Genomic DNA, 20423 nt, shown 5'->3' with positions numbered 1-20423 from the left:
CATTTGCCCTCTTATCTCCTTATGTATCTTGGTGTTGAATCTAAGAACCTTGATGCAAGTTGTTGTTATTTGTGCATCTAGGTGTTTACAGATGTATTTATTATGGCTCAGATCTTCCATGGAGCAGCAATCATCAAATTTCTTGAACCTTTCTTTGCATTTCTTGCTGGGTCTCCTGAGCCAGGCTTTTCCAAAAATGTGGAGTGCAGTGTCCATTGGGACATATTGTTGCAGTCAAGAAAAGGAATAACACTCCCTCCCTCTTTTCGTACAGTTGCCATAAGGTTAAGTTTAAACATGCAATGTGTATGTTAGTGAAGGACGAAGGAATAAATGAGTGAATGGGTAGGATGGTGAAGTAGGTTGATGCATTAGGTAACTGGATAGAGGGGGTGAGGTAAGTGTGAAGTTGGGTAGGGTGGATCAGGGAGGCCTGTTAGATTGAATTGTGAAGATAATTGGGTGGTGAATCTTGGAATCATAGATCCCCTACAGTGCAGATAGAGGTCATTCGGCCTATCAACTCTGTACCAAACCTCCAAAGAGCGTCCCACCCAGACCCACATTCCCCCATCCCCATACCCCACATTTCCCAAGGCTAATCCACCTAGCCTACACATCCCTGGACACTATGGGCAATTTAGCATGGGCAATCAACCTAACCTGCACATTTTTGGACTGTGAGAGGAAATTGGAGCAACGAGGTAGTTGATAGCCACATCTGGTCAGCAGGACAGATGGGTATTAGGAAGGTCAGGAGGGGTAGCGGGGTTGGGTCCAATTGGAGGGGCCACAGGGTTCAGGCAGTTAAGGATAATCAGGTTGGGAGGTAGTTGGGGGAACCAGTTTGAGTGATTTCCTTGGTAACTACTCAGTTATGATCTATGGCATTGAATCTAACTCTAACTCAGAGCATCCCAAGAACAGGGGAACCTGAGGTTGAACCTCCCAGGTAATTTCCACAGAAGTCAGCATGTAAAGACTTCCGTGGAATCCCAACATGCATCCTGTCTCCTTGGGCCAATCTTTTTGGCTCAATTTGTCCCACTGCTCAAAGTTAAACTGCTAATTAGTAAGTAAAAATGAACTCAATGCAGAGAAACAGTTGCTTAACCTTGACACTTAACTTGATCAACTGATATTAGAATGAAGAATTATGAAACAAATAGCCTTTAGTTGCTGAACAAGCAAAATTTTATTTACAAAATATCCAAATGTACACACTAACTTCACACAGCAACAAACAATTTCTAAAAAACTAGTTTGAAAATGTGCACTGTAGTACATTAAAAATATTAGAAAATTAGACAAGGTTTGTATTATAGCTTAAGTTTTCTACAGTTATTTTTTGCAGCTTGATGGAAGAATGTGGAATCTGTATCTCTCACCTCGGTTGTAACTGAACTGGAATAAGTAAAGAAACCACACCAAAAAACTAGCTTTTATGAATGCCTTTATGAATTCAGGCATCAAGCAAACTTAATTATTGTCATTAGCTAGTCCCAGATGATACTTTATACATGCCTATGTATTATAACTTGACTTACATTAGATGCAAAGGCATCAGAAATTTAAATTATCAATATGTGCCAATTTAAAATTCAGAACTGCATGAGTAATTGCATGACCATAACAATGGGGAAAACCTTTTTTAAAACTTACATTACAATTCCTATGCAGATACAATATCGTACAGTGTTCAAAATAAGACTAGCAGCTAGCAAAGTTACTGGTAACTAATATTCCGTTCCGATTTTTGCTAGTGAGCTACAAGCATAAAATATAATGTTGCAAGGAAGTTAACTAAGAATTTAAAAGTTTAAATAAAATAATAAATTAAGAGATTTTGAAGAAAAATAACTTATCTTCTATGTCTTTATATTTGCAAATATAAATTGCAAGTCACCAGAAAATTCTACTAGTTGTCCAAATAATTTGAAACACTGACCTCACACATTTATTAAGTAAATCTCATTCACACAGTTATATCATTTTTGCTACATCAAAATCACTTTTATAAAATAATGAACTGGAAGTTTTCTCTCTTTGTGCTCAGTAAGGTGGAGGATGTAACACTGAAGAGGAATTTAATCCTATTGGCAGTACAAACTAAAGTCACATTTTCTGTAGTCACTGTATTGCAAACCAAAATCTAACTTTTCAATTAGAATTTGGGTATTAAATGCTTATCTATGTAAATACACCTATTCAAGCGCATACTTTATGTTCGTATAGATTGCTGTATTCCCCCATACTACTAAGCATTAATTAACCTCTTCCTAAAATGTAGTACCTTTAAATACTGGAAAAACATTTCTGAGATACATAGCAACTGGAATTTCCATTATATCCTGGCTATCCAAAGCCGAGCCTTTTGAGCCCAGTGACATTTTCGTTAATTAATGTTTAGGTAGATGCACTGAAAATGATAGATCTCAATTAACTCGTGACTTTCAAAACTAACAAGAGAGGATGGACCTTTTTCCCTTTCAGTCATTTCTATCTGAACCTTAGAGATAAAGTGAAGATGTCTGAAACCAAAGCAAATCGCACTCAATGGTTTTTGTTGCATGTTTTAGTTGCTCTTCCAGTTACTACCCTGTAGAAATAGCTTGATGAGTGTGTTGCTTTAAAAATATATATTAATTCAGTACATAAGCTTCAGTTTTTTTTTGGTTCAGCCAGTTGTTAATGTGGAAGGATCCTGCCTTAATGATTTATCTGACTTGTGTATCTAAATGGCCATTTGTGCTCCCTCTTAAACATACAAGAACCATATTATTTCAAGATATTTGGAGATACCCATTGATCCATCAGAAAGCATAGATTACAAGGAATGGATCAGGATGATGTCATGCTTTATCAAATGTAAAACAAGTACAAAGAAATATAAATCAAATGTAAGAACGTTTTCAGAGCTCGAATTTAATGCAAGAGGTTCCCTCACCAGTACGATATTTTTTCTGATTGGTGGTAAAGAATCAGACTCTACTAATCTACTTGGATCCAGACTAGATAAATTCAGGATCTGAAATTTCCACTGAACTAGCATGCACAAAATAAAACAAACATTGGATAGCAGTAAGCAATCACCTCCTGGAGCCTGGTCAGCCATTCAATTAAATCATGGTTGATTTGCATTCACTTTTGGGTTTAATATTCCTTAAAATACTTTCTGTGCAATTAAAAACAAAACAAAATCAAGACTCAATAAAACAACTGCAACCAACATGGCTATTTGGTGTTACATTTAGTAAGCAGTTCCAGATATGTCAACTCTACTAGGTTTTCTCAGTCACAACGATTTAAGGCTCATCTCACAACCTCACTCTAATTTTACAGCAAAGCTTTCCTGCACTCAAGTGGCTATAAACAGTTACTGCGCTTGTGCAAGATTCGGGAACATGAAGTGTCGTTTCCAGAAAGACTGCCTTACTATGCGTGAGTGGGCTGGGTTCTCCGGAATATAAGCTCTATTTATGCAAAACTGATAGGAAATAGAACTGTAGAATCAGAAGAAACTGAGAATCTTTTTAAAAAAATCATGAATAAAATGTAGGTGTTACAAAAAACCAAAGCAAAACCATGTCAGACATGATAGAACATAGGCACTGAGGCATAAAAGCAGTGATTACATTCTGCAGAGGTATTGGCTTGTGAATTTGAATGCACATGTTGCATGCAAAATCCCACCACTTTATGAAGTTTATTTTCATCAATGATGGCACCAGAATATAACAGCAATAGCAACTCTGTGCTATAAAGCAGCATAAAATTACCCAGAAGTCTTGAAGCATGTAGGGGCTTTCAAGTACAAGCCCAAATCTGAAGGAGAACAGACGTGATAATTCATCTCTGCTGTGCCTGAAAACCAACATGGTTTAGTGTCATATCCGTGCAGAGATATTAAATCTGAAGTTGGCTAAAACAGCTGCTATCGAACCAGCCTCTGTTGTCAAGCAAAGGTGACGTACTCAATCTTCTCAAGCTATCTAAAATAATTATAATAATTGCTTTCTTACCTTGTCCTTTCTGAAAAAATGTAAAATAAATGCAACTTGCATTTGGAAAATTTGAGAGAGAACTGGAAGTTGATGCGTTCCTTTTTTCCGAGCTCACCAACTAAGTCCACTCTTCAAATAAATGGTTCTTGATTTTCAAAAGCAAGAGGATAAACAGAGAACTAAAACTACATGCATTATGTACACTGTAATACTACATACATTAGTGCACACTTGAATTTAAAGCTACCCTAATGGCGACCATGTAATCACTGTTAATTGTTGTAAAACCCCATTAATGAACCAATGTCATTTCGAAAAGGAAATCTGCTGTTCTTGTCCAGTCTGGCCTATGTGTCTCCAGATCCACAACAATGTGGTTGACTATGAACTGCCTTCTGGAGAGTTACGAATGAGCAATAAACATTGGCCTTGCTTGTAACAACCACATTTGAGGAACAAATATTAAAAAAATGTTTAGGGAGACATGATAATTAAATAGATAAGGCAAGAGAGCAAGGAAGCTGTAACAGAAATAATGATCAGAGTGGGACAGGAAGGAATAAAATGAACAAACGTAAACATGCATCGCTAGGTAAGGCTAGAGGTTAAAAGAATAGTTGAAATGACAGAACTAAAGGCTCTGTAGATGAATGTACATAACAAGACAGATGAATTGACAGCACAACTAGAAATAAACATATGAGATCTGACAGCCATCACAGAGAAATACCACAAGGTGGAAAAGACTAGGACCTGAATAATCAAGGATACATCACATTAAGGAAGTAGAGGAAGCTACCATAAAACTGGATGGGCAGCTTTGTTTGGTGCAATAGACAGAGATGATCTTAGTAATACTAAAAGTAATAATTCACTTATAGAATCATTTATAGCCTCCCTAAAAATTAGCAGACTGTAGGAATACAGTGAGAGATAATAGGGGCTTGTGAGAAAGGTAAAGTGATAATTCTGGGTGATTTTATTTTGGATGAATTAGACAGGTAAAGGATGAGATCATGGATGTTTTAGGGACATTCTAGAGCTAATTAGAGGGCAGGCTGTACTGGATTTGATAAAGTGCAATGAAACAGCATTAATTAATGACCTTATGGTGAAGCCCCCACCCAGGCAGCAAATGATCAAAATATAATATCAAGTACAATTTGAATGAAAGGAGAGTGGATCCAAGACCAGTTAAAATTAACTTAAATGTGGGCAAGTATCTGTACATGAAGACAAAACTGGCTAAAGTGGGAAATTCAGTTAAAAGATAGGTCAGTAGAAATACATCAGCAGGTTTTTAAGGGGATTTTGCAAAGTACTCAAAAAAGATGCATTCTATTGAGAAAGATGAGGGAAGGAAGCACCACCTGGGGCTAAGAAAGGAAGATAAAAATACAATCAAATTGAAAATACAAGAATATAATTTGACAAAGATGAATCGCAGATCAGAAGATGGGCAGAACTTAAAGAAAAGCAAAGGGAGAAAATCTCAACCCAAACAGACAAAGTCAACATTGTGTTGTGAAGGAGAAATCATGTTTGACCAAGTTATTGGAATTCTTTGAGGAATTAATAAGCAATTTGATTAAAAGGGAGCCTATGGATGTGTTGCAATTAGATTTCCAGAAGGCATTTGGCAATGTAACACATCAATGGTAACTATACAAAATAAGAGCTCAGGTGTACAGGGTGACATGTTAGGGTGGATAGAGAATTTGTTACCTGACAGGAAACAGACAGGAGGCATAAATGTATAATTGTTCAGATCGGCAGGACATGTCACGTGGTTTGCCACAGGGTTCAGTTCTGGGACCTCAAATTTTTACAATTTTCCTCCATAATGTGGATGAAGTGACCAAATATATGGCTGCTAAATTTGCTGAAGACACAAATAGAAAGCAGGTAGTAAATCTCTGCAAAGTAATATAGATAGGTTAAATGAGTGGCAAAGATTTGGCAGACTAAATATAAAATAAGAAAATGTGAACTTGTCCACTTTGGCAAGAAGAACAGAAATGAAGAATATTACTTATGTGGAAAAAGATTACAGAACTCTGAGGTACAAAGGGATAGCTGTGACCTAGTAGCTGAATTGCAACAGTTAATATGCAGGTAAAGCTGTATTCTTTGACTGTTCATGTCAGACCTTTCACAAAAATGCAACAAATGTGGTGATACATATTTAAATGCAATGGGTGAAGATATTGAATTTACTACCATTTTATTTACTAGCAATTCAACGAGCTTAACAGTTTTGAAAGAATGATGCGTAATTTGTGATGAAAAAATGTGCAAGTGGGTCAAATATGCATAGATCGCTGGTTCACTTTGGAAAGTGCAGTAACCAGAAATATCACAAAAATATGATTGTCACAGAAGTAATGTCCTCAGTAACAATGATAGCAATACAAGATTAAAATAACTTATACTAAAGGTTGAAATACAAAGACTGAAGTTCTATAAGGAATACTACAATATTTATAAATGTGAACAAGTTGATGCAACTGGGGAACACATTAATCTGTGCAAGATGGTGTTCAGGCTTGGGCTGATAAAGTGATAGGTTTGTGCCACAGAACTATTAGGTAATGACCTTCTCCAAGAAAACAGAATTTAACTGTCTTGACATCATTAACATGACTAAATTGTGTCAGCACATCAACTGGCATTTGTGGAACTTCCCCATAGTTTAAAGGGACATTGTCCCCCACTATCAACACTGAGTGCTGGTGGGTTTAACCATATACCAGAAACTTAACTGGACCAGTAATAAATAAAGTGGCTACAAGAGCAGATCAGAGACCAGGAATTCTCTGGTGGGTAACTCACCTCCTGACTCTTCAAAGCCTGTCCACCATCTACATGGCACAGGTCAAGTGTGAGATATAATGACTGCTGCACTGACAAATGCAAGAAACTCTAAAATTGATAGATTGCCACTTTTAGAAAGGAAATTAATGCACATTTGAGCTTGTCAACAAACTATTTGACTCAAATGTTAAGCAACTAAAATACAGTTGGCACAGGCCCACGATAGGGAAGACCAAATTATGAACACAACTGGTATCTGTCGAACATCACAAGACATTCCCTCAACCCGAACCCCCACCAAACAAGGTCTTAAAACCGGCAAATAAAATCTGTACATTAAGCCCAAATCAAAAGCCCTTTCAATTCCCTGATCCCTCCGTGCAATGGCCCAATTTACCTCTCTCGGGGATTGATGTTTTTTTCATTTATGGACCTATTTACAGTTCCAATAGTGCCCATTACTGGGATCTGGCACTGCTAGCACTGTTAGAACTGCCAGCCAACCTGACAGCTGTTGAGAGCAAGACTTCCTACCAATGAGGCTCAGAAGTCAGACCCTCATTCATCAAGGCTGTCTGGACAAATTTATTGCTATGGGGAGACCTTGTTCAGTGGTCAGTCTTTTTGGGATTGATAGTTCTTCCCATGAATGAGCGGTACCCCCAGTCCTTATACAATTGAGCCTTGATGGCTTCATTCTGCAGAAGTCCACTTTGCCATTGGTCTGAGTTATTATAACCAAGGGATGGCTACTATATGACAAGTTATTGCACAACCAAAGCTCAAAATCGGCAGCTTGCATGAAATATCTTAAAACACACCTTGCTGTACAGGAACCTTGTTTTCCCAAGAGCTCTGGGAACTTGATTCAGGATCAAATGGAGGCCAAAGCCCGGGACAGCATTCAATGATATAATCTTCCCACATGGCTGCCTCCATCACCATCTGATTATGGATCACATACAGGTTCATGATCCACTAGCCCAACCAGAGGAGCCACAGCTTTGTAGTCACAGCAAACCTGGCAGGAGAAGTGGGCACTGCAGGGGTGTTTCAACATGGAGGCGGCCTAAGTTAAAATTACCAGTGGCAAAACCACTGTCCACTTGAGGTATAGTGTTGGGGCAGCATGTTGGACCATTTGCTGGTGGTCTACTCTTTGGGGCATGATTCTCCAATAGCTCCTGGCCTGGCTCAGTTTAGTCTCTTTTACTGAACATCCCCCATATGTAGCAAAGGATCAGGGAGGGGAACTGTGCTACTAGCTGTAGAATGCCTGAACACTTGGAAAATTGGATCTGTGAACAAGTCAGTTTATTGCTCAGTTCAATGGGGCAGTCAGCCATTCCTGGTTCTTATCTATCCATAAGATTAACTTGTTGACGCAGGTATGTCTCAATGTACCTCTCCCCAATTCTCCAGGATACCCCACCTCCAAGCTCATCATCACATGAGCAGGAAAATTCAACCCAATGCCACTAGAGCTTGGACCTCTGTGGGGGAGATTAGCGGAACTCAGCAATATGCTACATGGAGCACAACCTCACCATCATTAGAATATAACCCATGCCATGGGTAAAATGTACACCAGTGAGATGGTGGAGGAGCAAGAGAAAGACAGCGACCACTACTACAGTCTCAGTGGTCTGTGATACCAGTAACCACCAGCCCAATTCCCCATTCACCAACAGTCTTATATCTAATGTTCCCTCTACCAATGAGCATAACATCACAGTGCCTGCCTGGTGTAATGCAAAATAAACGTTCCAAACTAAATTTATAAATTAAACCATGCCACGCTAATTTCCCTTGTGCATTCTCTTAGGTGCTGACTTTTCTTGCACCTTTCTCTGTTCTAGTAGTCCAAGACATTGTTAACTCAGTGGCTGTTGCATGTTTGGTGCAAGATGGTTGCATTTCAGTGATGACATTGCAGAGGGATTGGCAGCAAGAGCTTCAGCAGTTTTGGCCTTCTCTGTTCTAGCTTTGGGTCATTGTAGTCTGCCTGGTGGATTGACTGTCAACAAGCAAAGCCATTGGTGGAGACAAGGATCTGAGGATATAAGCTATCATCATGAGACAGGACAATAGATTTGTTCTACACAGAAGAACTGCCACACCATTGGGGTGGTATCTCAGCTGTGTGTTTGAAGCACAGATTGCCAGACACCAACTCCTCTGTGATTTGGTCTAGTATTTGAATATACCCAGGGTTTGATGTCATTACATGTTCCTTTTTGGAACTGCAGCCAGTTTATTGACCCCTGGCATGGACCTCCACAGCAATCTGGTCCAATTGCCTTTGCAAAGTTTGTTTTGAGAGCTTTCTGAGTCCTATCGAAAATTCACATCTTTCCTGTTCTCTATCAAGGCCTTCTGTTCAGCATCAGCAAGTCTTGGAACCCACTTTCTGTCACCATGTGCCAATATTGAGTGTTTGCCATGGCAAAAATCACTTGTTAAACAAATTCCAGCAACAGTGTCAGCCACATGCACCTCCCTTTAAAGAAGGGTGGCTCAGTGGTCAGTACTGCTGCCTCACAGCACCAAGGACCCAAGTTTGATTCCAGCCTTTAGTAGTTGCCTGTGAAGTTTGCATGCTCGCCCTGTATCTGCATGGGTTTCCGTCGGGTGCTCTGATTTCCTCCCACCATTCAAAGATGCGCAGGTTAGGTCGGTTAGCCATGGTAAATGTGGGATTATGGGGATAGGGTGGCAGTGTTCTTCAGTGGGTTGGTACAGGATCAATGGGCCAAATGGCCTCTTTCCTCACTGTAGAGATTCTGTAATACTAAGTGCACACTTGTCTCAAGTAGGATAGCCTAGTTTTTACTCATGCTATCCTCTCATGATTTTGAATCCTCTGCTCAGACATACAGCCACTTAATATGCTTAGCCTTGGCTGCATGCTGTAATTATCTAAGCGTACAGAGTTTGCATGTAGCCTGAGCTGGAAGCAATGGCCTCAGGGTAATTCATGCATTGCAATTCTTCTGTTTATTTTCAGATCCTGTTCAATGTTGCCCCCAATATTTTTTCAGTGAAAGGGCTATGCTGATTTACTTCATTAAAATCCTCTTTTATTTTGAGGTTTTCAGGTATGTTGAAAGTCTCAAAATTGTGTACAGTACATGTAACATTTCTCTGTACTATGCTCTGAAAATAAGGCAAAACGTATTTGCTAATCAGCCCATACTGTCATAGTGTGATGTCAAATAAAATGTCTCATGTAATTACCAAATCACCAATTTGCATCTTTGGCATGTAATTCAAAGAGCTCAATAGTTTTCTGAGAATTGAGAATATATCAACAGGTGTAATTATCTTTAAATATCACTGGAAGGCTACGACTGACCTTACGGCCAAATAGTAAATAGACCTACATGACCCCTTGATGACTATATGAAAAGAGAGGTTAATTTGCTGCTCACAGTGCAGGCTCTTCTATATTGGTAACCACACTGCACAATATACTCTGTTCTGTCAACCCCTATCTTCCAGTTCCATGCTGTTTTAATGTATCATCTTATTCTCATGCTAACATTTCTGTCCTAGATCTGCAGTGTTCCAGTGAAGCTCACAGACTTCTGGACTCAACACTGAGTTCACCAACTTCAGTGCATGAACCCTGTCCTTTGTTTTGATTATCCATCCCTTCCCACCAGCATCTTGTTTGCATAGGTTTGCTTTCAGCAAAGTCAACCTATTTTTGACTATTTGCACCTGTTCTGTGTTTACATCTCTCCTTTACTACTATTAGCACTCCTTTTGTCTTTTTCTCTGGGCACCCTCACCATCTGTTACACTCTGAAGAAAAACATTGGATTCAAAATGTTAACTCTATTTCTCTCTCCACAGATGCTGCCAAGCCCATTGAACCTCTCCAACACTTTCTGTTCTTATTTATGAAAAAAAAAGTTCTTTGTCACTGCATTTTTGTTTTATTGTTGTGTGTGACCCAGCGTATCTCTTTGTGTGTCTGTTGCTGGAAAAGCCAGCACTTTGTACCCATCCGGTACTTAAATAGTTAAGAATACCTAGCCTGTCCCATTTTAAAGCAATTCCTATGAACCTTATTGAGCCAATTAGAATGCTGTAAAGTACATATTTCTTCTGAGGTAGAAAATTAATTGTAATAATGTGTTACCTCGAAGAATTAGATAAGACAAACAATATTCTAAAGAACCACTAAAGTTCTAGCATCTAGTAATTCATACACAGGCCAGTACAAATCAGAGTTAAATCATCAATTTTTGTCTCCCATTTTCTAAATATATTTTCAATAGATTACATTAAGTAGGCTAAATATGAAACTGAAAATACATTATCCACTGTAGATGGCTATATATAGTCAGACACAGGCCTCTACAAAACACACTGGTCTGGACTTTGTAACTGGTTGACAAAAGCATGTCCCTTGCCATTGGAAAAGATGTAACAACTTATACAGCTAGATCTGCCTTTTGTTGACATTCCTTTCACTGTTAACTTGAAGACACTTCCAACAATCAGAAGTAGTGATGACACCAAGTAGGCTATCACACTGAGGAATTCCCTCAGACAGCAAACCCAGTAATTATCCCTTACTTTCCAATCAATTTATCAACGACAAAATAAAGGTTGAGATATACACATGAGATTAAACTGGAAGCTGAAATATAAACTTTAAAAAAACAATTATTTCACATGTCTATAATTTATATAATGGATAAATTGAACATTTCCGTGAGTACTTTTCAGGCCAGAGAAGGTGTTCAGCAATGATTATGAACTGAGTACATCATTAATAAGCCAATTACACATTATTTCACAAGGTATAACTTTAGCAGTGCTTTATACAGCAGGACCAATAACATAAAAGTGTAAGTTCATGTAATTTCTAAAGTGGGCTCTGAAGATTTCTCTCCAACAGGTACTTCAACAGTGTGCCCTGTAGAAAAATGAGGAAATCACTGACAGCAGCTTCTGGATTTCCCACATTTAACTACAAATGTGGCAACACCAGTAGTTGCTGATAGTTTCACAATTATATTGACACTGAATGTTGACAATTTAGTTATAACTGCAACTGCAAAATCCAAGCCCCTCTGCCACCTCTCTGTTTACAACATCTCCCACTAAATTTACCATCTGCTAACTGTTAAATTCGAGCTCTGATTAGCAACAACATAAATGATACATAGGACTGGTGAAAGGTTTCTTCACTTGATTCTATAGTATTCTAGTCTTTCCTGTATCATTTTAAAAATATGCCTTTATCTCTTACAATGCAAAACGACCTCAAACATTAAAAACACAAACTGTAAATCAAACAATTCTTTGACACAGGCACCCCCACAATGTACAATATTTGTAACATAGAAAAATGTAGGAACAAATTTAAACTGAACAAAAGGTCCAGGTACACACTAATGATTTCAAATAAACTTGTTACACAACTGGTTACTTGACTAACTGAGTTACCAGAACTCTCTCGAATGCAGAGAAGTGAAAATGATCTGTGCCTAGGTGCAAGAAGTTAACTTATTCAGAAGTTGATAGCACCCTATTGAATACTAAGAATTGAGCACTATCTATCCACAGATAGAGAAGGTGGCCTGTGCAGAAGATGATAGTATCTGTCAGAATGCTAAGAAATTGGCAATCTCTTTGCACAGGTGAGAAAAATAACCTGCGCCAAGGAACACAGCACCTTACTGAATGTTGGGATGAAGACACTATTTTTGCCCAGATGAGAAAAGGTGACGTGTGCAGAGGATGATAGTACCCTACAGAATGCTGGGAAGTTGCCACTCTCTTCGCCAGATGACAGAAGGTGACCTGTACAAAGGATGTCTGTTTAGATCTCTGTGCAGGCAGTTGCTTCATTTCTCTGTGAGTGAAAGTGCTATTGCTGCATGTAATGCCGCATCTTCATCAATGTTGTAATCCTACAACAAATAATAGAATATTAAAAGTGCAAATTATTACAGTCCAGTAAAGTATAAACTTTATTAAACAAAATATTTTGTACTCAAACAGCTGCATGCTTGGTTTTATTCTTAGCCTTAATTCACTAGATAATGAAAGTCATCGTACGAAAAAGGTAGGATAACCCACAATTTAGACAATAAAACGTGAGCACTTATTGTGGAGATGACCGCCGTATTCACAACTCCCAATGTTTGAATTCATTTATGTAAATCTAAAAATTGAATTACACTGAGCAAATTGTTAACTACAACTTGCTTCCATAATAAGTGTCTGTGTCTCATAAGGACAAAAACAACAAATGACCATTGTTTTCTTCACTTTCAAAAACATTAAATTCCACAGAATAAATAGAATTCTTCAATTAGTTTGTGCCTAAGAAAGTCTCACTTGTGCTCTGCACATGAGAAAGCTCATGTGCAGATATCAATGGAATATACAGTATAAAACAGTACAATATCTTAAATTATAATACAGCACAAATGCTACATTGTAAAACATTCTTTGGAAATGAACAATGGTCATGATTTACAGTATAACATATCTGCACTTTTAAAATGACAGGGCACATAGCATCAACTGTATAAAGATATGTAATGGTATCTGTTCATGATTTACAGTATAGGAAAATTGTAAATATGCAAACAATAACTTTTTTTTTACTGAAATGACAAATAGCAAAAATATTCAAGTTAAGTAGTTGTAGTTAACCTAAATTTAACTGTTTGGTATTATTTGGAATGAAATAAATCAGGACAGGTTTTGCTGAATAATTAGTCAATAATAATTTATAAAATCCTAATGTTTTCTAAGACAGTGTAGCATATTGCTGACACCCAGTTGTACAAAATAGTAACAAGAACCAAACATGCTAGATATACTCAGCAGGTCTGTCAGTATACACCTTACAAGTTAGAAGAATAAGAAATGGTCTAATTGAAACTGACAAGATAGCTATGAAGGTGATAGTTCACTGGCTGGATAATATAAAATAGGGTGTCAGAGAATATGAAAAGAAGGGACTGGTCATTCAGGAGCAAGGATAAATTTCTTCACAAAGGGTTGAGCATCTTTGTAGTTCTCTACATTGGAGAGCTTTTGCTGCTGAGTTGTTGAGTGAATGCAAAACAGAATTTTGGGTACTAAGGGAATTAAATGACATGGGGATAGTTTGAGAAAGTGGAGTTGAGGTGGATCATCCAAGTGGGAACAAATTAAATCCAGTCTTCCTCACCTGGCATTCACACGCTCATGCACTTGCCAGAAGTCAATCAGGAGTGGGGCATTCTGACCTCTATCGCTCAATGAATTTATTTGCTGGACAGTGAATTACAAATTGAGCTACTATAGTAGAGAAAATATTTCTCTATTATGCTCAAGAACTAACACTCACCACAAATGTATCATAGGAGAACTTGTGCCTGTGAAGCAGGTGTTGAAGGAAGTTGGCACTCTTGTAACTTGGATCTCCCCAAGGCATTGCCACACAAATTGGACATACCTATTCAAATAAGTGATTTAAAAAAAACAAAATCAAGTATGTAGAAGATGAAGTAATAAATATCAGTCTGTTTTCAGATTTGTTATTCTCTTATGCTGGGTTTGCTGTATTGAAAGAGACACTCCCAAAGCATAGGCTGTACAACATGCCATGCAGTTTCCTCAACCCACTTCTCTTGTTTTCAACAATTGACCATGAAAATATGTATTGTCATCTCTTCCCCGGTTCTTCAATGTTTCCTTTTTTTTCAATAGGAGAAGTTTTTGTAAATACAAATTTTATTCAAATAAACTGAGATATGTTAAGGTAACAATAGGAAATGGCTTCAATCTTGGTTCACCTTTCATTTATAAGTTTTAGAAAATGTATAGCATTTTTTAAAAATCAAAATTCCTAACAAAGGGAGCCAATGTTGGCGAAATCATTTTTAGATACTGTGGCATCATCTACCGGTTGATGAATATATCAAGGTTTTTGAAATTGAAGATAACAATCAATTAAAGAGACTGTGAAATAACTCCATATAGGCCAGTATTCTGTCACTGAGTCACCTTTTGTTTACACATGAGCAGTCCTTGACTATAGCATTGCCTCATGCACAATGAGGCACCAGAGTGGCAGTATCTCTGACACTCCCTCTTTTTATGTCAGCCATGACTCCCTGCTTGGACCAGATTTATTAGTCCCAATCAGGGAACTCATATTCTTTGAGGTCCAGCTGGTTGACATCATTACAATCACTGCATTGTGGAAACCTATTCCAACTGAGTCATCAAGGGTGCAGTATTTTTTACCCTACAACTGACAGCAAAATCAAATGGAAATACTGACATAGTAGGTTGTAATAGTCAACACTGATACAAAAGAATGATTAAAATTACGACACAAATAGTGCTTGTGAACAGAAAGTACACGTTTTGCCAAAGACTTTCAATTATACTGGAAACCCCACTGTTTATCCTGGAATGGATATGAAATCAGAAATCGAACACTTACCACTTTATTGGGATCATTACGATGATTTTCCATGCAATGTTTGACTAATTCCTGTTGGTCAAGGTTTCGTGCGCCACAGTATGGGCAGATGAATGTGGAACGGTTTGGAATATTGCTGAAGGAAAACAAAATTTGCTTTTGTAATTTGTATACATATCTTTAGCAAAGTAACAAGGCAAGGGAGGAGACTGCTGGGGCCTGGCATATATATTTAATATAGGCCACAGGCGAAGTGCCAGATGACTGGAGGATAGCTAATATGTTCAAGAAGGGCAGCAGGGATAGGCCAGGTGATTATGAACCAGTTAGTCTGATGTCAGTGGTAGGGAAATTATTTGAAAAAAAATTCTAAAGGACAGCATTAATCAATACTTGGAGAGGCAGGACTGATCAGGATAGTCTGCATGGATTTGTTAGAGGCAGAACTTGTCTGACTAATTACTTGAATTTTTTTGAAAAGGTGACTAAATATATTGATGAGCGTAATGCAGTTGTTGTGGTTTACATGGACTTCAGTGAGGCTTTTGACAAGGTCCCACAATGTCTCGTCCAAAGGTAAGAACCCATGGGATCTAAGGCAAGTTAGCAAACTGGATCCAAAATTGGCTTGCCAATAGGAGGCAAAGGCTGATGGTGGAGGACTGTTTTTGAATTGAAAGCCTGCATCCAGTGGTGTACCACAGAAATCGGTGCTAGGACCCTAGCTGTTTTACATTAATGACTTGGATATAAGTGTAGAAGGCATAATTAGTAAGGTTGCACGTGAAATGAAAATTGGTGGAGTTGTTGATAATGAGGAAGATGGTCTTGGGCTACAGTCTGATATTAATCAGTTGGTAAACTGGGCAGAGCAATGGCAGATGAAATTTAATCCCGACAAGGATGAGATAATGCATTTTGGGAGGTCTGACAAGGGAAGGATATACACAATGAACAGTAGGTCCCCAAGGAGTACTGAGGAACAAAAGGGACATTGGTGTACGCTGGATCTCTGCAGGTGTCATCAAATGTAGGCAGGGTGGTGAAAAAGGCATATCGGATGATTGTCTTCATTAGCCGGGGTGTAGAATATACGAGCAAGGAAGTCTTGTTACAACTTTGTAAAACATTGGTTAGGCTACAGATGGAATATTGACTGCGGTTCTGGTTGCCACATTATTGGAAGGATGTAATCGCACTGTAGAGGAGATTCACCAGGATATTGCCTGGGATGAAATGTCTCAGTTATAAGAGACTGCAGAGGCTGGGTTTGTTTTCCTTCGAGCAGTGGAGGCGGAGGGGGGAATTTGATTGAGGTATACAAAATTATAAGAGGTATAAACAGAATACATCATGAGATTCTCTTCAGTGTGGCTAATGTGTCTAAGACTAGAGGGCATAAATTTAAAGTGAGGAGCAAGTGGTTTAGAGGCGATTTGAGAAAATATTTTTTCACCAAGAGGATATGGAATGCATGCATGGAACATGCTTCAGAGGGTGCTGGAGGTAGGGTTTCTCACAACATTTAAGAAGCATCTGGATGAGTACTTAAAATGCTAGGGCATTGTAGGTTATGGACCAAGTGCAGGTAAATGGGATTAGTGTAGTTTGGTGTTTGTTGGTCGGCATTGACATGTTGGGCTGAAGGGCCTGTTTCTATTCGGTATGACTGTATGAGTAACCTGCAAGCTTGCTAGGTCAAGAACAGTGACTGGCTCTGTCTTGTACCTTGATAGGAAAGAAAGGTAACACAAGGAAAAACTACAATATCTGTAGCAGTAAATAGCTACTTCAAGTATAACTGATTTGACTGACCTCAAAACAAGCACAATGTAAACAGTATCCATCCTGAAAAGAAATATTAAGCTTAATTTTATGTTTCCTAGCTAATCTCTGGAAAGTTCTTCACACCTTTTTTCAATTTAAATATTGTATGCCTTTTCCTCTATAAGGTACATCAAAATTTACCAGCACATTTATTTTCAGTTTACTCTCTAAGGATTAGTACTAGATTAGTACTGCTTAGTATTAGATTATTTGATCTGCTGAAACTTTGGGACATTTTGTTACAATAAAGAAAGTATGAAAATGCAAATTAATTTTGTAATGCTCACTCTAATGGAAAATCTATACGGGCAGGTAGAAGAATTAAAAATGTTTTGGAATAATATAATTAGACCAGCTGTTGCGATTACATTAGCTAAAAGTAGAATTTAATTGTTCTCAGTTGTACGTTGAAGGTCTGACGGGTAACATCTTGGTTCCTGTGACAAATGACTGTATTGCTTTGTACCAGGTGCAACATATAATTTGGAGTATAACAGTATGAAGAAGAAACATACACAGCCTTGCTGTTTTATGTTAGTAGATTCTCCATGAGGATTATTTGTAGAAAATTACACCATCACACTTCAGGCAAGATTAAAACATCAGTTCACCCACCCATTCACTTCACACCAGATTACTGTAATAGATTACTAAATCTAATTACCTCAAATTCTATTTGAGACGAATTTAGCCAGTAACCTGTTGAATGCAACTGTAGTTTCTTCTTCTTTCATCACAATTACCTGTAAGCTGGTACACATGTTTATCATCCATTTACTGAAAAGTTGTTACTTGGTAGTACAGAGTTTGAGTACTGCTGAGAAATAAGGACTTACTTTGTCAAAGCTTTTGATCCTGAACTCATCAAGACAATTTTCAAATACCAATGTTAAGAGAAACAAAATTTAAACTGTAGAAGAGGAGAGTATTGAGGTTGGCAAGTAGATTCTGATTGGTAAAGATGTTGGCAAGGAAAATACACCAGTTATTGATGACTAACAGTTAACAACCAAGCTTTGTTTATATTTTAAACAAGGCAGGTTGGTTCTGATTGGTCAAGGCATTTTCCTGAGAAGTGAACCAGAGGAAGGCAGTTAGCACTTTTTTGTGTTGAAACAGGTGCAGTATGTGTGCATGAGGAGAGTGCTGATTGAGTCCACTTGTTAACCTATCAGTGCTCTCCTCTCCTACATAACAGATGGTGGTTTCCCCTTGAAGAGGTATTCTTCTTAATTGTCCAGATGACTACAAGACAGAGAGTCTGCAAAAAAAACAGTTCTTTTCTTCCCCCCCAGGAATAATCAAGTTCTGTACTGACAACTACTTGAAAAACAATATTGTGACTGAAAATGAATATGATAAATGAGTTACAGTGATCACTGATGCTCAAGATTCAATTATCAAAAACAGTGCTTCTGAACTGACCTGGGGTATTTTAAAATTCTGTAAACTTTCATGGATCATTTTCAAAAATCTGTGCTGAAGTTACATGCAGGTTCCTTACCTGGGAATGGGCTGTGTGGTAGGAACAACTGGTACAAACTTTGGGCAGTTATCCATCTGCTCCTGAACTTTATTGCAAGAGGAAATGTGAGTTCGCATTTTTACCAGAGTCACCTAGTGCAAGAAACATATAATATTTCATGCATCTGAAAAATTACAAATAGTTCATATTTCTTCGCACGTTCATTAGGCAGTATGAATTGTACAGTGGCTCCTTATTAAAATTTGGATGAAAATCAGTCAGAACGAATATCTCAATTGAAATTTGTTTTTTTTATTCACTTGTGGGACATGGACATCACTGGCTAGCTGGCATTTTATTGTCCATTCCCAGTTATCGTTGAGAAGGTGTTGTTGAGCTGTCATCTTGAACCAAAATTCTGCAAATTTTGACTGCATATGGATTCCATTCAATTACATCTGCCACTTAATTGAAATTCAATCACATGACGAACAACATGAGGCTTGATAACACATCCATCTCTACTCGAGGACAAGGAACCAAAAGACAATTTCGCTACGTGGCTACAGGTACAAGACCCTGACAAAATTCAATTAATTATCAAACAAACTGCAAAATTTAACAACTCTCCTAGTGATTTCTCCACCTACCCGAAAGATGGAGTGAAACTTACTGTTGGTTACCAATTGAACTTGTGGTAAAGGAATAGGTTGCAAACTGGAGTTTGTTCTGATAACAAAATTAAAATTCTTGAGTAGACAATCAGAAAAGGCCTTATTCTGAGCTTCACACAGAATGTTATAAATTAGAATCTAACTCAGATGACAATTGACCATTCGTACATTCACTTTTTTTGTGGATAATGAATGAATGAATTAGCTTTGTCGCATGTAATCACACAAGTAGTGAAAAGTTTACAAGTCACCACTTATGGAGCCATCTTAGGTACAAAGGTACCCAGGGACAGATTCTTGAATATAAAAATCTTAGGGAAAAAAAAGGTAAAGAAATAAAAAGCCCAGCATTACAGCCCTTCTAAAGTACAATGTAATAAATTAGAAAAAGAAAGTAAAAAGTTCAGAATAACAGCCCTTCCATGATAGCATAATAAAAAATGAAAGAAAATTAAAACATTAGCAAATAAGATATAAGAATATTAGCCTGTTTCACATCTCTGGGCTCCACAACCCCACTTCCAACATTAGAATCCCAGGCTGAACCCTTATGATGCTGAAGAAAACTCTGCAGTCACAGACTGTCACCATAAGGAGACCAAGAAGACGTTGAAAAATCCGCCACCGGAAGGAGTCCCAGGCCGCTGCCAAAAAGGAGTCCCAGGCCTGGACCCACCTCATCATCAAAGCCGCTGCCGAAGCAGCCCAATTGAAGGATGCACCAGGATGCAGCCACGAGGAATGGCCGGATCCACACCGCATTCTCTGCAGCAGCAGCCTCTCGGAGCCTCCTTCCTTTATGGTGTTTAATCTGGTGGTACCTTCTCAGGATGTTGCTGTCATGGGACCCTAGTTAACAGTTGCCATCTTCACAGGAGTCCACAGAATAAGGTATGTAAAACAATTTTCTTGAAGTTTAAGACAGCAGTTAAGGCACAGCAAACAGATACTAATATGTCTAGGCTCAGATGCCTAGTGCCTCTGCTGTTAGGGGGTTTCTCAATTAAGTTAGCAGCCATTAACGCAGGTGATACTCCTATTCTAACAATTATCCATCTATGTGTCTCCTACTTTAAATAATAAAAGAACAGTGAAACGTTGCACAGGAAATGCACCAGATCCACTTCCTTGATAATTGACATTCATGATATTTCTGTTATCAGGTACTACTTCAAAATGAAATTTCTTCATTA

General features: G+C 38.1%; 1 protein-coding gene across 1 annotated transcript in view; it reads right to left on the bottom strand.

Annotated features, from left to right (window-relative positions):
- Window positions 1-1176: 1176 nt before the first annotated feature.
- The window catches only part of LOC109937807 (E3 ubiquitin-protein ligase RNF166), a 59204-nt gene continuing 39957 nt past the window's right edge, over window positions 1177-20423 (bottom strand). Inside the window, exons 3-6 of the mRNA XM_020536309.2 lie at window positions 18596-18708; window positions 15286-15400; window positions 14182-14289; window positions 1177-12748 (exon numbers count right to left, since the gene is read on the bottom strand). Coding sequence (XP_020391898.1) covers window positions 12683-12748; window positions 14182-14289; window positions 15286-15400; window positions 18596-18708 — 402 coding nt within the window. The 3' untranslated portion in view covers window positions 1177-12682. The remainder of the gene's footprint in view (window positions 12749-14181; window positions 14290-15285; window positions 15401-18595; window positions 18709-20423) is intronic.

This window comes from Rhincodon typus, chromosome 15 (assembly GCF_021869965.1).
Source record: "Rhincodon typus isolate 14 chromosome 15, sRhiTyp1.1, whole genome shotgun sequence".
NCBI lineage: Eukaryota > Metazoa > Chordata > Chondrichthyes > Orectolobiformes > Rhincodontidae > Rhincodon > Rhincodon typus.
Note: the sequence above shows the minus strand (reverse complement) of the source record. Positions and strands in the feature narration are given on the sequence as shown.